Raw genomic sequence first — 25750 nt, 5'->3', positions numbered from 1 at the left:
GGCTCACAAATCAACGACGTTTGGATATTTAATAGTTCCAACGTTATAAAGCAGTTATCTTCCTAAATATCATTGCCTTTGATTTATTGACGTTTGATTCCCGTCTGATACTTGGAATGTTGGAGCATCCAGTCATTTGCTAGCTCCGTCCACTCCGGTGCACGCTGTTCAATAGTTCCAACGCTATGGTCAACGACAGGGAGAATTTCACCAGCCAATCAACGGGCTTAATTTTAGGGGACAAAAGACAAACAACCAATTGCAGAGAACTCTGCGATCACGTGACTAGTGTTTTCCTTTTTACCGACGTCTTCACGTCTGTTTATGCTGATAGATTGGTGTCTTTCCTCTTGTATTTAATGACTTAGAATAGGATAAAACGCTTAGGTTTTATGAGATGACGGCTTGAAAAGAATGGTATGATTTTGTTTGCATTGTCTCCTTTTTACCGTCGTCGGCTAGTTAGCTAGCTTCAGGCTAGGTATTGTTTTAAATACTCCACTGTTTTTGTTACGAGTTAGCTAACCTGTGATCATGACAGCAAAGATGTTCTACTAATAAGAAATAACGAACTATGATAGTCAGGTGCAATGCCTTAAATCATTTTATTCGTGTGCCATTTGCATCATGTTTGTATTATTTTATTTTATTCATGTCCTGTTTTCCATCACTAGGTTCATGGAGAGAAAAAGCATAGGTCGTATACTTTTTTCACTTGTCTCTCATATATGGGGTCAAGATGCTTGTGTCAAAGTAAGCAGAACGTTTGTAGCAACCACATGCTCAGAAGTCAACTGTACCATTTCTCATGACTTCTACTTCTCACTGCAGGATTCTTGTACAGCAGTCTTACTGCTATAGGACTGGCTGTCTCTGTTGGAGGCGTCTCCAGCACCTGAGGATCACTGGGCGGAAACTATGGCTCTGTAAAGCTATTCAGTATCGACAGAAGCTTGGTCTTCATACCAGCAACCTTTATTTAAGCACTTCGGCATCACGGTGGCCTGCTAGTCTCAGCCAACACATGTCTCGGGTCAGGAACACTCTGGATACAGTTTCCAAAGCTGTGAGTGGGACACACACAGAACTCCTTTCCAAGATCTCCAGACTCAAGCCTAATGCTTTAAAGGCGGTTAAAAAAGATGCTGAGGCCGCTGTGGAGTCACCAGTGAAAGCGGTGGAGGGTGGAGTTCCACTCTCTTCCAATTCTGCTGCCCCCTGCTCTCCCTCTGCTATGCCCAGCGAAGCCACATGTGATTCATCTCTTGTCAGTCCTTCTGTTCCAGCTTCTGCTACTAGAGTTAATCCAGGTGCCAACACCTCCACTCATCCTCAAAGTCCTTCTCAAGCAGCTGGTACTGTTACAAGTTTAACTGTGCGTGACCATAAGGAGATAAAGGTGAGGCGTGTTGTTCCCGCCGTCAAAGCCAGTTTTACTGGGAAGCAAGACGAAGTTAAAGCTTCACCGAGCGACGCTGAGAGTAAGAACACCACTTCCAAACAAACCCCAGCTCTTTTCCACCCGAGTTCCTTTTCAGTCAACCTGGATGAAACCTATAACTACCTTGCCAATCACATCAACTCGTATTTTTCCGCCACCACAAAGACTCCAGACAAGAAAGTGGAAAAAGCCGACAGCTCTGCTCCCTCCAAGAGTGGCAACCTCACACTCATAGCTGATAAACCAGACTCTCCTGCTACAGTCACCCCAACTGCAACCAAGAAAGGTTTAGGACATTACCTGTCATATTCAGCTCCCAATGTACAGGCCTTTGTGGGAAGTTACATAGCTCCCCTGGTCCCTAAGTTCAGGACCCAGGAGTCCAAAAATGCTGCTCTTGATGAAAAGAAGTCTGAGAATGCCACTTTTAAACAGACAGAGGCCACAGCTGGCAAGGAGCAGAAGACGGTAGAGGAGAAGGCCAAGAAGCTTCTGCTGCAACAAGAGAAGGTGGGTCCACAAAGAAGCTACCTAATTCTAATTCTCTTCATCTAGTTGTGTCATTTTACAGGACTGAAATGGCTAATGTAAATCACGATTGAGTGAATAATTATAAGTCTAAATTTAGATTTGTGTCAAGTATATGTCCCAATATTTAACTTATTGTCTAACATTCTTCCCTTCAAACACATTGTGTACATAGCAATATAACCCACAGTTAAATCTCTAACTATATGCACTATGTAATGAATCATCCTGCTGCCTGTATGTTTACCAGAGGCTTTGCAACTGGGTTGTGTGTTTACTGCATTTGCTGCCTGTATTCTGTGAATCCATTCTATAAATAACCCCTTTGTGGAGTTAAAGGGACATGGAATGTGTGGATGCAGCACTGAGGAGGCCACGTCAAGCCAAGATTATATGTAGTCTAGAAATAGCTGTCAGTGACATTTCTGATACATAATCAACAGGTTTTATATGATGAATTATTCTCCCGTTTTATTTGGACATTTAATCAAATCAGACATTAAATAAATGACCACATATCCCTACGTGTTGACAAGTTTTCAAAGGTGATGATTGCTCAGTGGCAGCTGCCTCCACTTAAATTCTAATTTAGGCTTCTCCCCTCATTCATTTTAAAATGTGTCGCGCTCAGTAAACGTCACTGCTGATGCGTTGGTAAGATGGATTCATTCATCTTAACAGAAAAGCAAAGAGAGTATACCAGAATACCTGAGTTTGATTGCTTTCACATTCCCCTGCACCGCTCTGGTAGATGCTGCTCCTGTTGAGGAGCTGTTGATTGTAGAGGACTCACTTATGCTGCCTGGAAAAGCATCTGCTCAGGATGAGTGGCTCCCTAATATGACAAGGTGGATAAAGCACCAATTTTACTCTAGCCACGTTTTCTGACATCCCAGCAGAGTAATTGGAAGCAGATGCGCGTTCTCTCTCTTGCATGGCAAATCTGTAAGGATTTTAGTTGTCTGAGGAGCTAAAGTGCGAGGAAAGGTTGTCATTTTTACGGTTGCTGCTTCCAAAGGTGAGCTGCTTAAACCACAAATGTGTGAAATGTCCTTATGTCCTTTAGATCATCGCCAGAGTGAGCGTGGACAATCGAACCCGGGCTCTGGTTCAGGGACTCTACAGGGCATCGGATGTGAAAGTCTACATCAACAGGGTTGAAGATCTCAGCTATCACCTGCTGCAGTTTCCAGAAACGTGTGGTGTTGCAGTCAAGGTGACACCACAGGCACAGGCATTATTCTGTAAAGGTTCCTGCTGATTAGCATATCAAATGCATCGACTCGTATGGTTGTTAGTTGATGCAAGACTGTTTACAGCAGCAGATTTTTATGCGTGCGTAATAGCATGCTGAAAGGTAAGACAGCTGTTGTATATAAATAATAAATAAAACTGCCTTCTGTTGTGTTTGGTAGGTTTCCCATATCAGGCAAAATGTCAACACACAGGTGCATATTGCAGCATTATTCATGCCAAAGCTACAGCGCAGTACACGTACAGAACATATTTAATCTTCATATATTTCAAACACTGCTTAGTAAAGCGGACTTTGGACTTGACTGTATAATCCAAGTAACCGTGCCAACTGTTTCTAATCTGGCCTTTTTAAGCGGAACAGGTCGTGTTTTTCCTCTCCACGTCTGACTGTGAGATAACATTTGCGTCTCCAGGAAAAGGCCATCCCTCGCCTGCTGCGCCTGGACCAAGCCGGCGATCCAGACCTGAGGGCAGCAGTCAGAGAAGCCCTTGTTCTGCTGGGCTATCATGCGCCCGTTAAAGGGCGAGGCATACGCATCTTGTCCATAGACGGAGGAGGACTGAGGTAAAATTTCAGTTCTTCTTTTCGTGGGAGTGAACGTCCATTACATTTAATTAATTACTGTAGGTTGCTTTAGTTCCTAATATTTTTGTTCAGGCTTTGGTTCATTTTAATCTCACTGTGCACATCTTTCAGGGGTCTTCTTGCACTTCAGACGTTAGAGGAACTGGAGGTTCTGACGGGCAAACCCATCTATAAGCTGTTTGATCTAATTTGTGGTGTAAGTACAGGTATGTTGAGCTCCTGTCGTACATCTGTGGATTATGCTGCTTTGTAGACTTTCGTGATGTTTAAATGTTTTAAATGAGCAGTGCTTCACCACAAAGCCACCACACGGGGGCGCTGTGCGCCACCCTTGAACCGCCTTCTCCATATGGCCCGTTTTGTTTTGTTTTCATTTTGCAGCAGATTGCACCACACTTCTTATTTTGCAGATCACACTGGCCTTTCATAATTGCCAGAAGCCTTTTTTTCCCCTTCAGTTTTTTTTTCTTTGGTTCTTTCCACCAATCTCCAGATGGTTGTATTTAAATTGTACTCCAAAAAAATGTACTCCTGGTGTCATGCAGTCCGACTCTGATCTGAATTCCCTCTGAGTCACATCTGGCTGGTTTGAAAACACAAATGTTCCAGTTGATCCAAGTTCAGCCTTTTAAAAACACCTCTTAACACATTTTGAATTATTTAATTGCAGTTTTAACGCACAACACTTCAAATGAATCAATGGATTAGCAGGATAACAAATGATACTTTAGCTATTTACTCCTCTCACCTCTGAACCTTTGAATGTTTTATCTGTTTTCCTTCCCTTAGGTGCTATTCTCGGATTTATGCTGGGTGTGTTTAAAATGCCGGTGAAGGAGTGCGAAGATCTCTACCGAAAGTTAGGTTCCGATGTCTTCAAGCAGAATGTCATCGTTGGGACCGTGAAGATGGGATGGAACCATGCTTTTTATGATACCGAGGCCTGGGAGAACATCCTCAAGTCAGTTGATTTATCAATAAGGGTATATATATATACCACTACCGCATAAGATGTTAGATGAAATATTCATCTAACAAGTAGATGAATGCAAGAATTATTTGCGGTTCTGTGAGCAGATATGGCTACAATTTTGCTCAGACTGCTAATGCCAGGAAATAGCATTATCTTCTCTTGCACAGAGAGAAAATGGGCTCTCACATACTGGTCGAGACTTCAAGAGATCCTGAATGCCCCAAGGTGAGATGAAAAGATTTGTTCTTTTGTGTTCTGTTCCAGTGAACCTTTATCTTTTATTCACTGGGGTTTCTGCAGAGAAACCTTGAATGTCTCCTTAGAAGAAGCTGTAGAAATATGCTGGGTCATAGGTGACGTTCAAGTGGTTGGACAGATTTCATGCCAATGTTTTTACCTGTAGGTGGCAGCAGTGAGCACCATCGTGAACAGGGGCACCCCGCTGAAGGCTTTTGTGTTCAGGAACTACAACCTGCTCCCCGGCCTACGCTCTCACTACCTGGGGGGCTGCCAGCACCAGCTTTGGGAGGCAATTCGGGCCACTTCAGCAGCCCCTGGCTATTTCCAGGAGTTCACTCTGGGAAATGATCTCCACCAGGTAAGAAGCGTCTACCACCTGCCATCAAATGGTGATTAATCTGCACCAAGATTCATGTAAAACCCTATTTTAACTGTCTAAATACACCTCATATAGTGCATGTACAAGTATGAGTGTCTCACAAATTGCAGTTCTCTTCTGCCACAGTGACGAATGGCTTCCTGTTGGCGTTCTGGGTTTATACATACTGTGCAATCGGTGTTGACAGCAGAGACTTTGACGGATTTTGAGAATCCTAATGAGAAAAATCCTCCACACAGCAAGTGAGAGTGTGGAGTTGCAGTTCCCTCCAGTGATTTTTTTCTTTTTATCCCAGTCAGTTACATTTTGACAGGAAATTGAGGGGAAAGAGCTGCAGCGAGACACATAAATCCATCTTCTCTAAAGGCTATACATTAGCTATCAGTAAGATGCATAAGAAACTGACGGCCCATTCAGTTGCCCTGCTGATCAATGCAAACATCTACATTTGTTGCTTTTACCTTATGGGCTTAATGGGCTTAGTCAACAAAAGGCTGCGATGATGTAAACAGAGCCAGCTTGTTTTTCTTCCTGTTACTGTAAGAGAAACATGGTGGGACACCATTAGCAGCAATTAGCCTGCAGTTGCTTCCAATTGAGTGAAAGTGCAGATGTGACAGACAGAGCCAACATACACAGTACACACATGTGCAACAAAGACAATATCCCATGTTGGGAAGCTCTGGCACTCTTAATTGGAAGCAATGTTAGTGTAGCTGAACTGGGAAGTTCACGGGGACAGAATGAAAGAGACTGGCTGATGAAACCCCACCTGCACCAGGAGATTTTCCCAGCTTGCCGTCTCGTAGGTCTCTGCCGCTTCGGAGGTGCATAAATTATTCCGAGGCAGCTCTCGTGCAGCTGTTCGCCTGCTACGTTTCCCTTGTTAGAATGAAAAGACAGACAATCTAATTATTGCAATTCTTGTCCCAGCTCTCGTTTGGCTGTGAGCAGGAAGTCTCATATGAGTCACCGTCAATAGTTTAATGTATTAATGCTACACTCATCTGAGTGGAAAATAACACAGTTTGAACTTTCCTGATGCAGGCTGTGACTGCTCGGAGCGATTCCACGTGTTGTTGTTACAGCGCCGTAATGTAAGCATTATTGTTGCGTTTAAAACAACCTTTTTTTTCCTCTCCCTTCATCTTCAAATTGCCCGTGTGAGTTTGAGATTCCCCAGAGAACGAGTCATCTCGCTCTTTTCCACAAACGCCCCCTTTTTCTCCACTTAATTCAAGGCCCAAACAATCGCGCTTTTGTCCGCTGAAAGCAGGAGCGTTGCTGCGCCGCGTGTTGAACGAGTGCCAGGTGTTACAAAACGAATTGGGAATAAAGATGCGTTTGTCGGTGGAAGTTTCCGTGAGCGCGCCGGCTGGAAATGCAAAAACTGCCAAAATGAGGGCAAAACGAGGAAACTTTGACTCGGAGGAAGACCTTTTGAAGAGAGGACCCACAGTTTTATCAGTGCCTCACACTCGCTACCATGGCGATGGTGAGGATGCTTTCTGTGGGGGGGGAGTGGAAAAATGGCTGAGACTGAGGGAGGGCGGTTCCACATTAAAGTTATCTCCGTGCTAAAGAAGTAAAGTTGGAGACTTAAAATGTTTTGCCATGGTTGTGAGGGCATGCATGGAATAACGAGGAGGGACCCATTTTTCTTTTTTCCGCCTAGTTGCTATGGCATCTCCCGAGGTGATGGGGAGGAATGGGAACATTTTTTTTTTTTTTTTTGCGCCCACCTCTGCCAGCATTGGATGGGAGGCCTGTGACGAGTGGTGCAGTTCAGCAGAGGACAACACTCAAGAGAGAGACTTCACAAAGTCACAGCTGAGCTCCCGCTCATCTTTAACTAATCGATACCAGCAGGAGCGGATCGGAAACGAGTCCGTGGGCCGGGTGATGCTAAATGTAACAGATTAAGCCAAAGAGCTTAGGCTGTTTGATCGTGTAAAAAGAGCGGAATGAGACTCGGGGAAGAGCGGTTGTTATTTTCCTCCTCTTTTTTAGCATCGCAGCTCTCCAAACAGGCGGTGGTGAAGTGGTGAAGCCATGCAGACAACAGAGAGTGTAAATCTCAGCCCTCAGCTGCTTTCTCATCCCTGCCCTCTCCTCTTGTGTGAGGCCCTCAGAGTCTGACCTGGAGGCTGTTGGAGGATGCAGCTCGGACACGTCCGCCCGGCCGCAGACAGCTTCCTCCTCCCAGACACAGATGGCATCTCTCCTTACTTGCTCTGCCTCTGTTTCCTTCACGAACTGCTATTTCCTTTCCTTCCGTACATGCGCGTGCTGTTGCTTGATTGCAGCGGCGGAATTGTTTGGGGATTAGCTCGAGCCGCTGATTATGTCTGTATTTGGCTGCGACATACTGCAAGAATCAAGCTCGTCCCTGCATCTCCAGTCACATCTTCATCACTTTGCAAGTTATACACACACACACACACACACACACCACGTATGTCTGTGTTCATTCAAATCTCGTCTGCGTCGCTGTTGAGATTAGCTTCAAATTGCCAGGCTCCCGACTCACCAAAAATGCACGTAGATCCCTGAGGAGTTCTACTGAGAATGAAATTCTCAGTTTAATTTGAAGGGCCGTGGTCAGCAGGGATGATTCACTGTCCCAATAATGGTAGCACGCGTGTGGCCCGGTCACGCATCCACGGAATGTGTGGGAAAAGGTAGCTGCGCTCTGTAGATCTCAATTTCCCTGCCTGCCTGGGGGCAAATGTGACACGCACACAGATGGGTCTATCCCCTATTGACAGAACAGTACGATGACTTGAGCCTCAGCCTGACCCTTTGGGATGGTAAAGGGGGGGTAAAGCTAAAGAAAAGAAGCGTTCAGCGTAATTGCGTAATACGGCATGAAGACCTCTGACTCGACCTGGCTGCCACATTAGGCTGCCATTAACCACCCTGACACTGTTGGCCTTCTCATCCTCACGGCCTGACAGCCGTGGCCTTTGTGTGGATTGGATGGCATTTTGGCAATTAGTTTTACACAATGAACAGGTTTATTTTTTAAACGGCACAAAGGGAGACAACATTAAACTTCCTGTGTGAAAAGGTTGCGCTGAGATGGTTCCTCTGGAAAAATATCTAATCTAATCAATCGAATGATCGTCATCGGGGAAACAGTCTGCTTATTGTGACGGGGTAATCAGAGGTCCGCGGCTTATGTAACGCTCCCCTAATTAATCACTGGAGGGCCTCGGTGGAGGCCGCGTTCAGCACCAGCACCCTTCATTCCAGCGCTGTCAGAGAGGCAGGAGAAGCAATTGTGATGTCTGCGGCAGCCCATCGGGACTCTGACGGCGGTCCCTTCGCTCCTGCTTCGGCTCAAACGTCCTGGCGTTAAACAAGCCAAAGGCTGGTTGGACGCAGCAGAGGAGCGGCACAAAGTTTGCTGTCCCTGCTAATGGGAGCTGACACACTGGGGCATGAAATGACTTTTACTGATCTGATCATAGCGCCGCTTTACTATTCACCTCAGCTCCCCCGACTGAGGCCGCCTTAACCAGCGCAATGAAGATAAGCTCCTAAAAGTTAATGACAGCGGGGGAATTTAGGAATGCAGGGGAGCGATGAATCAGGCTTGTCCTAACCGTGTTTATTTATTACGGCTGCTGGCCTCGGTGTTTCACTGCGCCGTGTGCTTGTGCAGAGCGTTTCATTTTAAAGGCAAATTTCGGTTTAATTGGCTATTTGATGAAGTGAAACACACTCCTATAGGTTTAGGAGCTCTAATTAGAGGAGAGAATGCCTTACTGGGGGGATGAAGGAGCCAGCCATGAGACCCTGAAGGGCAGAGACAAGGGTGGCAGAGCGACGGTCCTCTGGAGTATCAGCAAGACACCTTCCACCGGAACCGAGAGGCTGTCGGAGAAAGGCTTCCAGGCTTCCAGGAAGTCCCCATTTTTACAGATGTGCCCCCCTTTTCCCGAGGACACGAGCACAGCGAGATTGAAGACCAGGCAGCATCAGAGTTCTGAGTCTGTTTTGCATATAAACCTCATTTGCTGTTTGCTTCAGAACCAAACGAGAGCAGAGAAGCTGGCGCCGTTATGGAAGGGATGAAAGCGGACCTTCCGGGCTTTCACGCAGACAAAGCGGTTTGTGGCGAGCGACTGCGAAACAGCCCAGGAGTTACAGCAGCCAAACTCCTGTGTGCTGCTGGCTCTGACGGCTCTCCCCGTCACACTCGCCTCCAGCTACGAGGACACAGGACCCGCGACCGGGCCGAGGCCGCCGCGGTAATTGCCCGCTCTCTCAGTGCTCTCCTGGAGCGGCTCTGGCGTTGCTTGGGTTCCGGTCCCGCTGCTGCTGTGTAATGTGTCACTTTGACCAAACAGCTGCTTCAGCAGTTCTTCTAATGGGTTCCTGGGAGTGAAACCCTCTTTGTGTGACCACTGAGACGACTCTTCTCTTAGGTCGGGCTTCTTAAAAAGGATTCTCTTCGTCTATTTGCCTTTATTTGCCTTTTGATGACGATGTCAATCGTGGGAGCGGCCCCCGTCGCCCTGGAAAGGGCGGGCTCGTTCCCTCCCCGGGGCGTGTAATTCCACCTGACATATGCTGTCATTATTATATGCATTGACTCTAAGCAGACACCAGTTTTTCGATCAAACACCCATGTACACACAGCCACAGAAAATAGACACTTGGGGTCCCCCAGCCCCCCCCCCCCCCAGCCTGGCCTCTTTAATGAGGACTGGCCCCTGTGTGTTTGATCCTGCTGCCAGCCCCGCGGCCCCTCAGCCTCATGCCTATTCAACATTACCCGCAGCCTCCCCACCCCCCCCCCACCACCACCCTGGGTAGACTGTAGAGCTGAGGCACACGCCCTCCCCAGGATGATGTTAGCTATCAAAGCCACAGCGGATGAAACTCCGCCGCTCGTGAGCGCCTCTGCGTGGATTCCTTCTCTTTGTTCCATCAGGTGATCTTTAGAATTTCCTCTCCCGTTGACGGTTGAAATCCAGGAATGTTTGTGAGGCTTCGAGCAGCAATTAATAGGATTTTTCCAGGTTTTGCAATAAAAGACCCCCTTTAACGCGCCGCTTCTTTTGTTTGGCGTACAGGACGGAGGCCTCCTGATTAACAACCCCACGGCGCTGGCGGTCCACGAGTCCAAGTGTTTGTGGCCCAACACGCCGCTGGAGTGCGTGGTCTCCGTGGGGACGGGCCGCGTGGAAAACCTCGGCAAGAACAGCACCGCCTCCACCAGCCTGAAGACCAAACTGACCCATGTGATCAGCAGCGCCACAGACACGGAGGGTGAGAGACGCGCCGGTTCCGGTGCGGATCGTGGCTTCTTCTCTTGTTTTCTCAGACGCTACCGAGGATAAACAGAATGCACAAAGGCTGGAGTCATTTTGAAGCTCCGTTTTGTCCCTCCTGCGAGCAGGAACTGGGTTTTGATGTCGCCAGCGTGGAAAATGCTGCACCGCGGCTCGACTTTGTTCTGGATCCGTCCCACTGTGGGCCTCTGTAGTGGCAGCTGCTCCCTGCTCCTTATCACCTCTGGACACGGGCACCTCTGCTGAGCCTAAATGCGGCTCTGTCCCCTCCCCGATGCTGCTGTGTGTGTGACCCACATGCCTCGCCGCACTTCTTCACTGTTTGCGATTGAATTTTCCGGCGGGCTTCGTTATTCAGAAACTGGAGATTAGCGTGTGTGTTTATCTCCGATTTTCCTATTCAAAGACGGTCCCACTGTTCTCAGGCATCCGACTTTGTCTTCTGAGTATCAGCGAAGCTTCAGTTTGTTGTTGTGGACAGATAAGACTAACCAAGCTCTGCACGTAAACAGCCCGCGAGCTCCCGCTGGAACTGGCTTATACTCCCCCAGCTGTGGATAGAAACAGCCTGTAATGCAAAATCCACAATTTATTTTTACTCGGCTGGTTTGAAGTTAGAAGTAAATCTTGGGCTGTGACTAAGAACGCTGGTGAAGGATGTCTGTGTCCTGTGATGGACTGGTGACCTTTCCAGGCTCTGCCCCTGCCTCCCTCCCTGCCGATATGGCCTCCAGCATTTCCCACAACTCTGATTAGGAATAATCGGTGGTTAACAGGAGATGAATGGAGACCCAGCGCAACAATACTGGAGCAGCCGTACGGAGGGTATTTAATGTATTTTTTGATTGAAAATGAAAAGTGATGTGCATTCCATGAACCCACAGTTTAGTAACAGTTCATCTTTTTGGACCCTTTGGGCGTGTTTGTCGGGTGTCCCCCGTGTGTTTGCGTGCTTTTTTAGCCTTGAACTCCCACAGACAGGCTGGTATTTCCACACTGCCGTGTTTGTTTACAGTGCGTGTTGCCATGGCCGCTGCTGACAGACATGTTGTGATGTTGGGGGTCATTCTCGTCGTTGCTGCCATTAGCAAGTCGGCTGAGAGATTACGGTCGGATTTGTAGCGCCTGGGAAATGGCTTCACCTTCACCTTCTTTGTTTCTTGCAGAGGTTCACGCCATGCTGGACGCCTTCCTCCCCCCGGACACCTACTATCGCTTCAACCCCTACATGAGCGAAGACATCGCCATGGACGACAGCCGGCAGGAGAGGCTGACACAGTTGCAGACCGAAGGCCTCCGTTACCTGGGCAGGAATGAGGAGAAGCTGAAGAAGGTGTCGCGCATCCTCACCCGGGAGAAAAGCTCCGTCCAGATGCTGGCGGAGTGGGCCCGCCTCAAGGCTGACATGTATAGCGGTGTAAGGATGAACTCACCTAAGCTCTAGACACAAACCCAAGCACCGACGAAACGTTAGGTTAACGAAAGGTGACATAATTGTTGACTTTTTTGCCAGTACCTCAAATGAACCTAATTTAAATGTATAAGTGACAACTGTGCTGTTTCTCACACGTCAGTCTTTTTGGTAACAAATGTGTGTAACCTTTTACAGATACTACATATGTGTATGTAGGCATTTTAAAATGTATATTAAGTACAATACAGTTTAGCTTAGCATAGCATAGCTAGCATCACCCAGCTGATAGCTGTGAATAAATTACGCAATTGGCTTCAAAAAGCAAATTTCAAAAATTACTATGCAGCTATTTGAAAAAAATACTTTCATGTTTTGTCCTTTTTTATGCATTTTGGATTTATTTTAAGAATCTCTTACCCCAACCGCGATCTCCTCATTAGATGTATTTGTGCACGTTGGTGAAGTTCAGATTTAGTGAATTGCATCTTCCAGCCTGCAGCACTGTGTCCTTTGATTGAACGGTCCAAACAAGGTAAACTTGAACGCAGACCACGATGATGACGGCCCATTTGCACTTTCGGAACAACTCGCCTTCATAATCGCGTTTACCGGCGAAGGCGTAGTACCGCAGGGCCACTCGCTCATCCAAACATTTTATTTATGCAGCAGCGTAATGTGCTACTTTATACAACGCGTTAGAAGCGAAGCATTGAAGTTATTCTTTTCTCCTCAGAGTATTTTAAGTTCACTTATTTCAGGCGCCTTTATCGTGGCGTGCTCGCTGGTTTGGTTTCTCGGCTTCCCTCCAGGCTGAACATATTTTCTGCTCCGTCTGTGCGCCCTCTTTCTCTCCGATGCCTCCTCTGAATGGCTCTGCTCAGCCGTTGTACCATGAATTGTTGTCTTTCAGTTCTCCGAGCTGCTGCACTATCGCACTTATAAAAGAAATAAATACAGCAGCTATAAGTTTGTTGAGCGTTTGATGTACATAAAGAGGGGAACTGTTGGAAAAATGCACTGAGCACCACTTTCTCTGTACGTCCTTGTCAACTGAGTACTGTAAACCTGAAAACCACGTTGTACTGCAGATAAATACGGGCAGAATTAAAACCGATCACTAAACACTGACGCGTCGCGCCTCTTTATTGAGATCCCGTAATTTTTGCGGCTTAGACTCACATCTGGAGACAGAGTTTTCCCGGGTGGGTTAGCTGGTGCTGGTGCATCCGCCTGTGGACATTTTCCTGTCTGACTCCTTCAGAGTGAGGGCACATGATATTTATTTTGAGATGGAGGCAGTTTGAAGCCTCCTCCTCATCTCAGAAGGAAGAAGGGGGAGGGGTGGGGGTGAAAATATGTGGCTCGATGAGGCGGCTCGAGCACCTGGGTAAGAACCCCATCCGGTGATGGATCACAACTCCCTGCAGCAACAACACAACAAACACCGATGTGGATTATGCACCAAGTGTTTACACCCATGAACACACAGACGGGCTGCAGACGGTGGGGAGGCGTGATCTCAAGATGTGATCATAGAAAATCATATTTATAGAGATCCTCATCACAACATGTAGAACAATTATAGACCTGGCATGTTGACCTCTCTCCGGGGGGGTGAATCGCTCCCTGAAGGGCGTGAGAGCATCAGTCTTTAACCAAACATCCTGGACCTTCAAGGAGGTCCTGACGAGTCCCGTCTATCACTTAATTACAGAGACGGGGACCAGAAAATCCCCTTTACTGTTATTGGATCAGCCGGCCCTGCAGCCTGGCTCAAGCTGTGTGAAATGTGTGAAATTGTTCCAAGGCTGCTGTGTTTTATTCAGGTACCGACGGTGTCTGTGTCGTATCCACGTTAGTTAATCATCACCTCAGGCTCATTTCATGGTGGGCTTGCTGGTTCCGCCTGTGTCACAGAGTCTGCTCAAAGAAAATGGAAGAAAACAACAGCAAATGGGCGAAGAACAGCCGAGCCGATGTGGATCTCGGCGAGCAGGGGCCCAGGAGGTGGTGCAGGAGCAGCGGTGGGAAAGGATATCTGCATGTTGTTCTCAAACGAGCTGCTCTAGGACGCTCCGTCTGCAACGTGGCGAGGGAGATGTTGGGTCCGTATCCTTGAACTTCTGCAAAAATCCCTCGGAGCACATTATGGCTCGTGAGCACCGGGGAAATTAAAAGAGTATTTTTAATGAGATCCGAGAGATACGCAGACATGTCTGCGGGCATTCTGGGGGGCGAAGACAATCGCAGCACTTCCCAGTGTGGCACAGTCTGCAGATGTGGGGGAGAGCTGCCCCCCCCCCCCCCCCCCTCCCTTTCCTCCCTCAGTTGATGAGGGAAACTGGTGCTTTCACACTGGAAGAAATGACCTTGATTTCACCATCCCGTGTCTGATTTCAGCCATGAAAACATCTCAGGGAGCACCTCACGGCACATAAACATCAGGTAAAGTGGGGAGCCAACTCACCAACTGGGTCCTTTTTTTATTTTCTCTCTAAGCGCTCGTGGCTTGTTTCCTAGACCGTTAGAAATCTGTAAACCAATTTTCATCTCCCAATCTGTGCCACAAACTAATTTCAGCTAATCTCGGTCAACCAGCCGCACGGAACTTCAAACTAGACGTCTTATCTTGCTGCCAAACCAGGCCGATTCAGTAATGACTCCAGCGCTTCCCCGCTCTCTCTAATGGCTGCAGACCAATGCTAAGCCTGAGATAAGTCATGTGCGTAATGTGTGCACAGAGAGGACTCCATGGGTCGAACTATACTTGAAAGTCACGTGGTCTGCCTCGGTTGTTCGTGCAGCCTCGATGCAGCATGAGCACTTAATGTCCACAACAGCTGGAATGAACTTTAATTTGGAATCACCTTTGCTTTCTCTGACTAATGACAACGCGCGGGATTACTGAGCATTAAAAAGTTGAAACATTTTTATGCATTGCATTTCCGTGACGGTAATAAATTAAAAAAAAAAATCCCCCCCTGCTGCTAAAGGCCCGGCAGAGATGGCATTAAAAGACAACTTTTGATCCTCAAACACATCCAGCTATTGTCCAGCTGCGCTCCAGAGGGGCTGAAATGTGCGTGCGCATTTGGAGAATAATTCGTTCCAGTGCCTCGGGGCCACCATAGATCGGTCGTGGCGCTGCAGTGCGCGCAATGGAATGACGCTGCGCGCCCCCGCCTGCGTGTGTGTGTATCATTGTCGGTGAACTGGTGGGAGAGGAGGAGGAGGAGAGGAGACGACCAGTGAGTGAGGCAGAGGAAACAAGTGCAGGAGGCAGAGCTGCTCCACTGGACTCTGCGTAAAAACAGCGCGCGTCGTCACCGCGTCGTCGGGGACTGAAGGAGCCACAACAGCGTCCTCGCGCCGCCGAGGGAGGACAGGTGAGCAGAGATTTCACCATTCACAAAAAGGGGCTCCCGGCTCCCCGGCGGGAGTTTGTGTGGCGCGTTCAGCTGGGTGTTAGTGAAAGGGAGACTATCATCAGCTGCGTTTCTCCCCAAAGCTCCGAGCACGTTAACGCGTGCGCCTGTAGCCTTTGGAGAGAAAAGGTGTCATTGCTCACGTTTTTACAGTCCGCGAACGCGAATCGCTGCACTTGGCTTCGAGTCCGAACCTTTGACGCCCGGACCGCCACGCGGCGAGCTGAGCTCGAGCTGAGATCGAGCTGAGATCGATCGAGTGACTGATCTGCTGTCAGCTGTTCTGTCCATGTTGTCCTTCCTCACAAACGGCGCATCCATGGCTTCCATCCCATGTTCATGTGAAAACTCTGCTGCCCTGTTGTGCCCCCCCCCCCCCCCACGCACGCACACACACACACACACACACACACACACACATACATACCACTTACTTATTTTAGCATTTTTCTCCAAACCAGAACTGTTTGCCACTGTACACCCCCCAAATCCTCTACTTATCCCCCTCTTTTCTCCCTCTAGATTCAGTGAAAGTGGGCGGGGGGGGGGGGGGCATCGTGCAACAACAACACCCCCTCCCCTTCAGCTGCTCATCTCCAGACACTCTCACTCATATGCATGAGTACATGCACACTTTCTCTCGCTGCTCAGTTTGCCAAATGTATGCAATACTAATGACACCCCCACCACCCCCCCATTGTCTAAACCTCTTGTTCTTACTTCGCTCTGAAAGAGCTGACACACTTTCCAGTAATGTTTATTCCCCCCCGGCAGACTATTGTTAATCTGTTAAAGTAGATAACTGGCACCCCGCCCCCTCCCCACCCCCTCATGCCCATAGTTTCTGCTCATTCACAAACAGATTGCAACGTGTGCGTTAAGAACGACGGCGCTCGAACGCATCGCGGCCGGTTTCCACCTCATCTTTAGCTCTACCTGCATCCGTTGTTGGCGGAGCTTTGCTGCAGCAGACGTCTCAGACACGTTCGGCCAGTACGGAGGAACCGAGACAGGATGTTGACCTACATTGTTCCGCCGTCTTTACTTTCACCCTCAGCTCAAATGGTACCAGGCGGGGAGAGATTTGCATATTCAAGGGATTACGGCGACACACGTTGGCCAGAGTTATTGTGAGAGCAACAGTCAGTCACTGACACAAAACCAGCGGCGGGTGCCTCTGCCGTGCTGAGGGGGCTATGGGAAAAGCCTGGGTGTTGGAGGGAAAATGCCACTGATGTCACTCTGTGGGCCAGAGAAACACGCAGACGCCGTCAACGCTCCTTCTGTAAGCAGCCGTCTGCGGCATTGTGAACTCCAAACCGTAGGATGGGACAAAGTGCCTCACAGAGATGAGTTATGCGCTCCGGGGACGAAGTGGATGACATAAGCTCTGAGGGGAACCTGACGGGCATTCAGGCTGTGGCTCGTTTCGATGAAGGCCTTTCATGTTTTTTTAGGAGAGCAAAATAATGTCATGTCTTGGGAGAGGCTGGGGTCTGTCCGAACCCCCGGCCGGTCGGCTGTAGATCGATTGATACAGGATACAGAATCCAAGCACTCAAATATACAGACCAGCATATTTTACAGATTATCTAAAGGGGGTCCCAGACATTTTGTTTCAAGCATTTTTTTAGTGGCATTTTCGCTCCCAGCTGCTCAAATGTGTTGTGAACTATCTGTCGCTGCCTGGAAAAAAAGGCAAAGCACTTCAACAACTCACGTTGATTAGAGCTGCGGCGATTTCAATGATGCCGCGCAAATTTATCAGACATCAGCAGTCAACAGGAAGCACAATCGCAGCTTCACTGACACGGGCAGTTGTGCAAAGCTGAGGCTGATGCTCGGCGTAATTACCGGTTTGATAAAGTGCTGCCGTCATTTATTTTTCATGGCGGCCGGCCGAGTGGAGCCGGGATGGCCAGGTGATTGGCTGAATGGGCCAGAGAGACGTGTTCTTGTCCCCATACCAGCGGCCTTAGTGAAAGCGAGCGCCATGCTCAGGCTAATCCTATGGTGCCTCCCTGGTCTCACTGCAGCCACAGACAGGCATGAAACACCTGCATCACCTGTGTGCGCGTCTTTATCACCTGCATGTCCTCCAGTTGGGACTGATGAGCAACCACCTCTACACAGACACACAACAGCCCTTCATGCTTATCACACACACACTCACCCTCTCTCCTCCATCCTTTCCTTGTGTTTGGAAGCTGGTTGCCACAATTAGAGCTTCACACTCAGTTAGGCAGCGGTTATAATGGGGGCAGACACGTTCCAGTAAACCGTCCCCACACAGCTCACATTCTCGAGCCGTGGTCGTCATCAGGGCTGGGTGGCGACGCTTGATTTTATCTCACGGTTGCTCGCAGAAGTCCTTAAAACATGGTTGTGTCCAGATTTGTAGTGACCTGGGAAGAAAAGACACCATGTCTTGGATAAAGCATCAGTCTGATGTTGAACTTTAAACCACAGGTGACGTGTTCTGGGTCCTGTTCTGGATCGTTCTGTTCTGAAAGGTGCAGACAGATGGTGTTGAAGCAGACAGCTCACCGTGAACGAGTCATTGCATCAGATATTTACTGTCATTAAGCCTCATCACTCAGGGTTGCCTGGGCAACACCATTAGGGCCCATTATTATTACACCCCAATGTGAGAACAAAGCATTTACAGGTCTTCATTTCTGTGTAAAACAGCTGCCAATAGGTGACATCCATCCACCCCCAGACTCCCCCCTGTTGAAAGAAGAGGTCTGGCTAATGAAATGTGATGTTGTTTGTGTTACGTCCCCTCCCCGTGGGCCCCAACCCTACAGAAAGTGTTCAACCACTTCATTCTCCATCAACCCCGTGTTGGGAATTTAACAGATCAAGATAAGAATGAAGATGATCTGCTTTGCTACATCCCAGTAAATGAGGGGGGGGGGGGGGGGCGTGTTTTGAAGCTTATGGCCGTGTGTATTATGTGGGGGGGATCATGTACCACAGTCAATGCTTAGAACGGGTAGTGGGAACAATGGGGGTCTGTTTTCCTTGTCTGTACTGGCGGGGAGCTCTCTTTTTTCCTCCAGTATTGGGGGGGGGGGGGGGTGCTGCACGGTTGTGGCTGAGGAGAGTGTGGTGTTGGAGCCTGCGTTTGAAGAGGGCTGGAGACGCTATCAACAACTCCAGGCCTGTTGAGGTGGTGGCCAACAGTGGAGAGGTAGTGGGCTTCCCTCTCCTCGCCTGCAAACAGCAGGAGCCCGGTTTTATAGGCTCGCCAAAATGACGGGCAACCCAGAGAGAGTCTCCTCTTGATCATCTTCTCATGCTTCTGTCCCCCTCCTATTTGCATAAAGCTTAAAAAGAGCTCGGCCAAACATCCCACACTCCAGCTTGTGCTGTTTAATACCTCATCTACGGCTCTCCCTTCACTGGTGGGTGTGCTGCCTTAACATTAATGATATCACTGAGCGCAGTGATGCTAACACAACCACGTTTACCAGAACTATGTTAGCTAGCTTCCAAGGCTTGTTCCACAGTGACAAAGATGAGGGTGAGACTCTTCCAGAGCAGCCTGTGCAAGTGCAAACCTGTGACATGGCCCCTGGCCACCGAGGACGGCTGCAGTGCTCCTGAACAGATGGAGTTGGATTGTAATTGTCCCAGATGGATGTCACCATAGTTTAGAAAGGAAAAGAGAAAGAGAAAGCCCTTCCTATGGAGTTGGCCATCCTCCAATGGAGCTATCTCCTAGGAACTTGCAGAATTGATCTTTGTGGCGTGACGCAGTGGTGACTGAGTCGACAGGAAAGACGGAGACACTTAGCTGTCGGCTCATGAATAAAGTTGACATGGAAAGACAAAGTGGCTTTTCTCTGGTTCAGGATACTGGCTGACCTCTTATTTAGGCCAGGTCCTCTAATGCCCCCACCCTCTGCCCCCTCCCCACACCGCTGCCGAGGGTAAAACCCCGTGTTAGCAGCGCAGCAGCCATGACTGAAGGACTCTTAATCCAAGTGGGATGACAGCTTGGCTCTAGATGGTGATTCTGAGACCAATGGGCTTTTCTTTCCCTCTTTATTTCCCCCCCACGAACCCCCCCCCCCCCCAACACAGCCACAGGAATCCTGGGAAAAAAGAAATGCTCCTGGAGGAGACAAAGGAATAGGAGGGCAAACAAATCCAAGTGTAGATCCCAGGTTCCTCCATTCCGCAGAATGTGCACGCTCGTAAAACAACCCGCAACGCTAGCTGCTACTTTATTTTATTATCCTGGTGCCACGTGTAGCCAGAAAAACATAATCTATACCAGATAATCTTTGTCCAGGCCTCAGATGAATGATTAGGGAAGATTGAGGTCAGAAAACCATTAGAATCATAAAAATCGGTGTCTCTGTCAAATCAAATCTCTTCAATCAGCTGAGCCGTCCAGAGATCACATGTGTCAACCAGGTCTAAACAACACGTCTGTCACCAGTTTGATACGAGCTGCAGCGGCGTGATACCGTGACTGAAGACGTAAACATCGCGGGCTTAGACGACGTAAACACGCTACCTTTCTGGTGTTTTTGGGGAACAAATGAAACGAGGAAAGTCAGTGGGGCAGCCTTTGAAGAGGATTGTGATTGTCCTCCATTAAAGAAAAACACAACTATGATGACAAATAAAAGCATCAAAATTCAATATATATTCTAGAAAGGAGAATAGGGGAGGGTTTTATTGATTTTGAAAGTCTAAAACATGAAAATTATCAGTTTCTCTTGGTTATATTTTGCTTCAATGCTACGTTAAACCTTATTTGTGTTGCTCTTAGCTTCCAGCTGCACCAATGGAAAAGAAAACAACAAAAAACCCTGTATGGACAATAGAACTCGGGGAAACAGCAGCACAAACAACAACTCGGTTTCTTTTCTGTGACCACGGTAACACCGAGTCGACAGCAGAAATCAAAGATGCTCCCAGTGGAGCCGACTCATGCCGCTGCAGTTCAGGATCAAACTGGAGAAATGGAACAGACGTCAGCGTAACCTCCTCGCGGTCAGTCCCGCTCTGCTGTCAGGTGCTCGCCGTCTCTTGGAGAAGGAGGAATGCGACCGTGTCTGAGATAATTCCTTCCTGCGGGCGATCCGGCGCCTGGCTGTGAAGATGGAGCGATGGCGACTTCATCTATCGGGCTCTCCTCGGAGGATGGCCGGCTTGATGAACCAATCACATGTCTGGTGTGGCTGAGAGCCGTAGGGGGTCGGTGCTGGACCGGCTGTCTGGAAATGTCAATATGTCCTTCCCAGCATGCGATGCTTTAAGCCCTGTGGTGTTAGGAGCCCCTCAAACAGCAATGGAACTATAACTCTTTAATAATCTGATTTTATTTTCAAACAATCCTCCTATTCTGCGTGGCGTGGTGAATGGGGTTTCTTGTCTGGGTTTGGGATGGCGTTCTGGCAGAGCATGAAAAGACTGGTCTGAAGCAGTCCCAGCGCTCCGGTCTTCAGGGTTGACTGGTTTTCGGGGCCTCTCGGGCCTCTCAATGACCACGTCTCTGTGCGGACGCAGCCGTGGTAGACATTACTCAGAGAGGTTACTGCCCGACACGCCTCCACGCATCCTGCCGCAGAAAAATAGGAACGCTTCTCTCTGGCCGGTCACTTGGGACTTGTCACCGAAGAGGAATTCACAAAGCTCCTGGTTTGAAGTTAAATATCTTGATTGTGGTTGACATTTGGGGGTCTTTAGAAGGCTCGGCTGAAAGTCAAGGGTCTGTCTTCAGATGTACTTTAAGGCTTTGACGGATTGCGATTGGTGGAGATAAAAGAGGAACTTGTACATTATTCTGTCGCCATGGTTTCAGACACTTTGGTGCACATTTAAGGTGCCTTTGTGATGCCTGAACTCACCGCCGGTGCTAAAAACTCTGCTCTCCTTGATTGGATGATAATAATTTAAATGGTGGTTGCTCTTTCAAAGCCGTTCGTTCAGATCAGGGCACGCACGGCTCTTATGGAATTATTAAAACCTGTTTTATAATCTCAGCTCGTAGGCATGTGATTTAAATAAAGAAGTAGTCATTTCCCTGAGAGCAGATTATGCACTGATCTCTGCCTCTCTCTGCCTCTTTTTCCTCTCATTTTGACAGTCATCTTTATACGTTCCATTATTTTGTGCTAAATTCTGTGCGAATCTATGGCATTTTCTGTTTGGATCTCCTTTCTAGGAGCCCTGGTATCAGCAGAGAATTGATCCATCACACTGTTTAATCTAGGTAACTTCTATTTTAGTGTTAATCTGCTGCTGTAGTATTGCCACTTTATTAGAGGTTAACTGCTGTTCCAAATTGGAACCCTCTCAGTGTTAATGTTATTTACCTCTATAGAACAGTAAATGCATGGCATAGTAGAAACATGGAGGTGCAGCCATTTCAAATCCACTTTAATTCTTTCTTTTTTTTTAGCAAAGGCAAGCTTGAGACAAATGAGTATCCACCTTCCCCAACTTAAAATAAGGGCCACAGTGCATCAATAGAAAAGAACAAGGATCGGGGGCCTACGTGGAGGTCTAACCAATTGGATTCTCCACAGTCGTCGGCGGAGGAAAAAAAATCTAATTAAGCTTAAGGCGTTCCAAGTCAAACTCCCCCGGATTACCCTGGCCCTGCACCCAAAACCCAACCCTGGGAGACGGCGATAACTCGACTCCCATAATCTGAAACTAGCACCGAGTAGAGGGGAGGGGTTGGTGATGAAACTGTTGCAAACTAAACCCTTCGGCGAAGCTGAGGAGGCTCGTGTCTCGGCAGTTTCCCGAACGCGTCCGTTAGTCATCGTGGGAGCCAGGCGGGTTGAGTCCAAAAACAGGCTGCGATTCACCAGGAAAAAAGGCCTTTACTTTATGCTCAGCGTGTTTGGGGAAGATAGCGACCAAAAAAAAACCAAACCCCGATTCCCCTGCACAGTTCTGTGGCTCAGGATCCCTTGAGTCACATTAGAAATGTGTCAGTTTGGTTGGAAATGACAGATTAGAGAAGGGAAAACATGGCCTGAATCAACATCCTCCCCCTCCTCCACAAATCTGCCTGCTCAGAATAAATAAACCCCCGCAAAGTATCTGCTGCTCCTCCTTCAGGACGTACCCTGAGTGGAGCCTCTGAGTTTTAGTGTTGGCTTTTCACTGGTTGTTTTTGTGTCCGCCGAGTTAATTTACACGTTCACGGGGGCCTTCGCTTTTTATCGGCCCTCCAAAGAGTCAGACTGTGGCTCCCAGCAGGAAGAGCCCCCATTTATCAGGTGATTAGGGGAGGAAGAGCTGAGCGGTGGTGGTGAGGTCAGATGGGGATGAGAGACAGGGATGACCCGGTGACCAGGACAGGGTCTTCACCTCACCAGGATGCAGCCTGAAATATGGCGCTTTTCCTTTTGACCCTGGAGACAAAGCACCTGCTGGAGGCCTGAGGACCTGTCCTCCCCCTCGTCCCTGCCCGCCCAAAAGGTATCGCTCACTCCTTTCTGTGAGAATAAGACTCCCCGTGCGTGACATTTGTTGGAGAAAGGCTTTTTTTTGCGTAGATGCTTGACAGGTTGTTGTTCTCAAGGGCTTGTTTATAAGAGCCTCTTTTTTTTGGCGTTACAGCTGAAAATGTTCTTCGTGATTTGATACTACGTGCACTGAACTGTTTTCAGGCTCCTGCCTTTACCAAAGATGTGATTTATTCAGCTGAAATGGATCTTTGGATCTGACTTTTGAGTGAAAGTGGAGGAGCCGTGACCTTCAGGGCTCCTTGAATGAATTCCTTCCTAAAGATGAAGACTGGCCTTGGAAATAAGATATAAAAATCTTGTGAAATCTTCTTTATCGGTGTGGCTTTGAATTGTGAGAACTGGTAGTTTAAAGGAGTAGGACACCATAGAGAAGCCACCCCGGACAGCTCATCATCGCACTTCAGTTTGATTGACACTATGCCCCCTTTTTCACATTAGACAGACTAAAAAGGTATAAAAGTGGCTCTTTTACATAACACTGAGCAATGGCATGCCAGAGCGCTTTCATCATCGGCCGCCGGGCCTCTGGGAATCTGACACGGGGGCAACCTCGACATGTCGCTGTTTTGTAAGGCCGAAACCGGCAGAATCTGAGGAATGATGTGGTCGAAAGTTTCATTGTTTGGGTTTTTTCTTTGGATATTCGCCAGATTTGGCCTCACTGGTTTGCAGATGTGTCCATGCTGGTGTCCAAACCAGAGTGGCTCTTGGTGCCCAGAGTGTGTGTGTGTGTGTGTGTGTGTGTGTGTGTGTGTGTGTGTGTGTGTGTGTGTGTGTGTGTGTGTGTGCCTGCCTTGCGGTGCGCTGGCAAACCGTGCACCCTGGGACATCCTCCAGCAGGCCTGTAACCCTAATTAGCAGCAGCAGAGGTTAACAGAAGATGAATAAATATGGCAGAAGGAGCCTGACTGAACTGATAATCACTCATTAAAAACTTTGAAACAATAGAACCTGAATTTTGATGGGCGGTTTGCCGCTGCGCTCGTAGGCGCGGCATCGTGTCTGTGATGTTGAGAGTGCTGCTTTAAATGTTTAATGGAGAATAGGAGGGGGGCACGGTGTCTCTTTCCTACCTGGCTGAGCTCCAGAGCTCTCTGCAGCATTTGGACCAGCTGCACCTGCTGAACAGCCCCACTGGAGACCTTTTTAGCTCCGCTGGTGCTGCGGAGCGAGTCGCTCAGTCTTCTGGACCCACATTTGGCCGAACCACAACATATTTCCGCCACTTGCCGCTCGTCTCACGCACCCTCGTTTCATTTCCTGGCCTCTTTTGTTTCCCCCCCCTCATCCTTCTCAACCTCCGCGCCACAGTTGTATGCAGGTCGCTCGCCCACCACCCACCGGCTTGTGTCACGGTCAAAGCCCGGGCAGCAGAGAGAAGCCCTGGCCGTCCCTCAATGGCTCTTTCAGCGCCGCGCAGTGACAATGCATTTTTTCCATGCCATAAAGCAGATGCTTTATTATAGCAGGACAATGCCGGACCCATCTGAAACTGTTTACCATGTGAAAGGCTCGCCGGGATCTGGTTGCCTACCACCGCGTGGGGCTTTTTGACTTGCCACTCCATAATGAGTGTGTACTGAAGGAAAAGGAGCGGGCAGCTCTAAATGTCATTGTGATCAGTGTATAGGGAGCGGAAATGCACAGTAAAGTGCTGATCCAGGCCATTCTTTCGGCAGAACACAGAGATTACTGCGATTTCACACGAGCTTGTCAGCGCTAACAACTGGAAAGTTTAAATATGAGGGAAGTTTCTGCACTGGATTGAGGTGCAACAGCGTTATTTTTAAAAATATATAGAGTATATGGAGTTGCAGCAGAAGCTGGCAGGGAACCTGTGCAGGAGGACGTGGCTCTTTCCAAACTCCACAACTCCAGAAGGAGAAAGTGAAACCAGCTCGACTTGAATCAGCCAGCGCTCCTGTTGACCTGCAGGTGTTCTGTCAGTCAGGCTCTTACTCTCTGCTTACGTCTAATTGAGCACTCAAGCAGAGAGGGAGAGACCTTGAAGGGCCAGACCAGACGCTGGTGGGTCAGCCGCCCTTCAAAGTCCGGCTCCTCCTCATCCCCAGACGGGAGTCGGGCCTTACAAGGTCTTGCTGGAGACGGACAGCACTCAGGGCTCCCCTCAAGCCAAAGTCCACTTGGCCTCCAGAGCCTCTCAACGGGGTTTATCCTCCCTGATGAAGAGTCTCTGATTTCTCCAGAGTTTCCAGTTCTCCAGCTGGTCATCAGTCAAGTCAAGGACGCAGATCTGTTGTGTGGAGTGCTCGGAGACGTAAGAGAAGCACCGCGCGGACAAAAGCCCAGACAGGGTCCGGTTGATTACATTAACACCAGCTTCAGGATGTCACCACAGGTGTGTGGAACGGGGAATCTGATTTGGCTCGGCAGCAGCGTGACTCAGACACTTGTGCTGCACTTGGAATCCAAAGCTTACGTTGAAAGTATTTCAATATTTGTTTGTCACTTTATATCTTGTAAACTATGAAATTGATTTGTGTGCTGAGGTAAATTCTATGTTGATCCATGATGGTTTGGAATGTTGAAGATGTTGCAGCCTTTCGTTTCATCCACATTCGGTCTAAATCGCACACAACTGAGTAATTTATGCTTCATTTACTTGTCCATAATTAGAAAGCATTAGCTTGCTAACATAGCATAGCAAAGTGATTATGATTGTAAATATATGAAGT

The 25750-nt window shown here is 48.4% G+C and overlaps 2 protein-coding genes across 15 annotated transcripts in view; both read left to right on the top strand.

The window, feature by feature from the left end:
- The first annotated feature begins 254 nt into the window (after nt 1-254).
- LOC130535814 (calcium-independent phospholipase A2-gamma-like) lies at nt 255-13243 on the top strand. 2 transcript variants are annotated; one of them, XM_057051121.1, is made up of 11 exons: nt 255-417; nt 675-753; nt 832-1951; nt 3036-3185; nt 3640-3791; nt 3924-4018; nt 4602-4773; nt 4953-5010; nt 5189-5383; nt 10489-10684; nt 11874-13243. In XM_057051121.1, exons 2-11 carry the CDS (start codon nt 740-742, stop codon nt 12149-12151), a joined length of 2430 nt encoding a protein of 809 aa, XP_056907101.1. In that variant the 5' UTR covers nt 255-417; nt 675-739; the 3' UTR covers nt 12152-13243. The 2 variants fall into 2 exon arrangements, with proteins under 2 accessions (XP_056907101.1, XP_056907102.1); XM_057051122.1 differs by lacking the exon at nt 675-753 and having other exon boundaries at nt 264-417.
- Nucleotides 13244-15243: 2000 nt separating this feature from the next.
- Nucleotides 15244-25750, top strand: part of LOC130535812 (neuronal cell adhesion molecule-like) — a 46764-nt gene continuing 36257 nt past the window's right edge. For all 13 annotated transcript variants that reach the window (XM_057051115.1, XM_057051114.1, XM_057051118.1 and 10 more), the window contains exon 1: nt 15244-15507. The gene's annotated coding sequence lies outside the window, so the exon portion shown is untranslated. The remainder of the gene's footprint in view (nt 15508-25750) is intronic.

Source organism: Takifugu flavidus, chromosome 13 (assembly GCF_003711565.1).
Source record: "Takifugu flavidus isolate HTHZ2018 chromosome 13, ASM371156v2, whole genome shotgun sequence".
Classification (NCBI taxonomy): Eukaryota; Metazoa; Chordata; class Actinopteri; order Tetraodontiformes; family Tetraodontidae; genus Takifugu; species Takifugu flavidus.
Note: the sequence above shows the minus strand (reverse complement) of the source record. Positions and strands in the feature narration are given on the sequence as shown.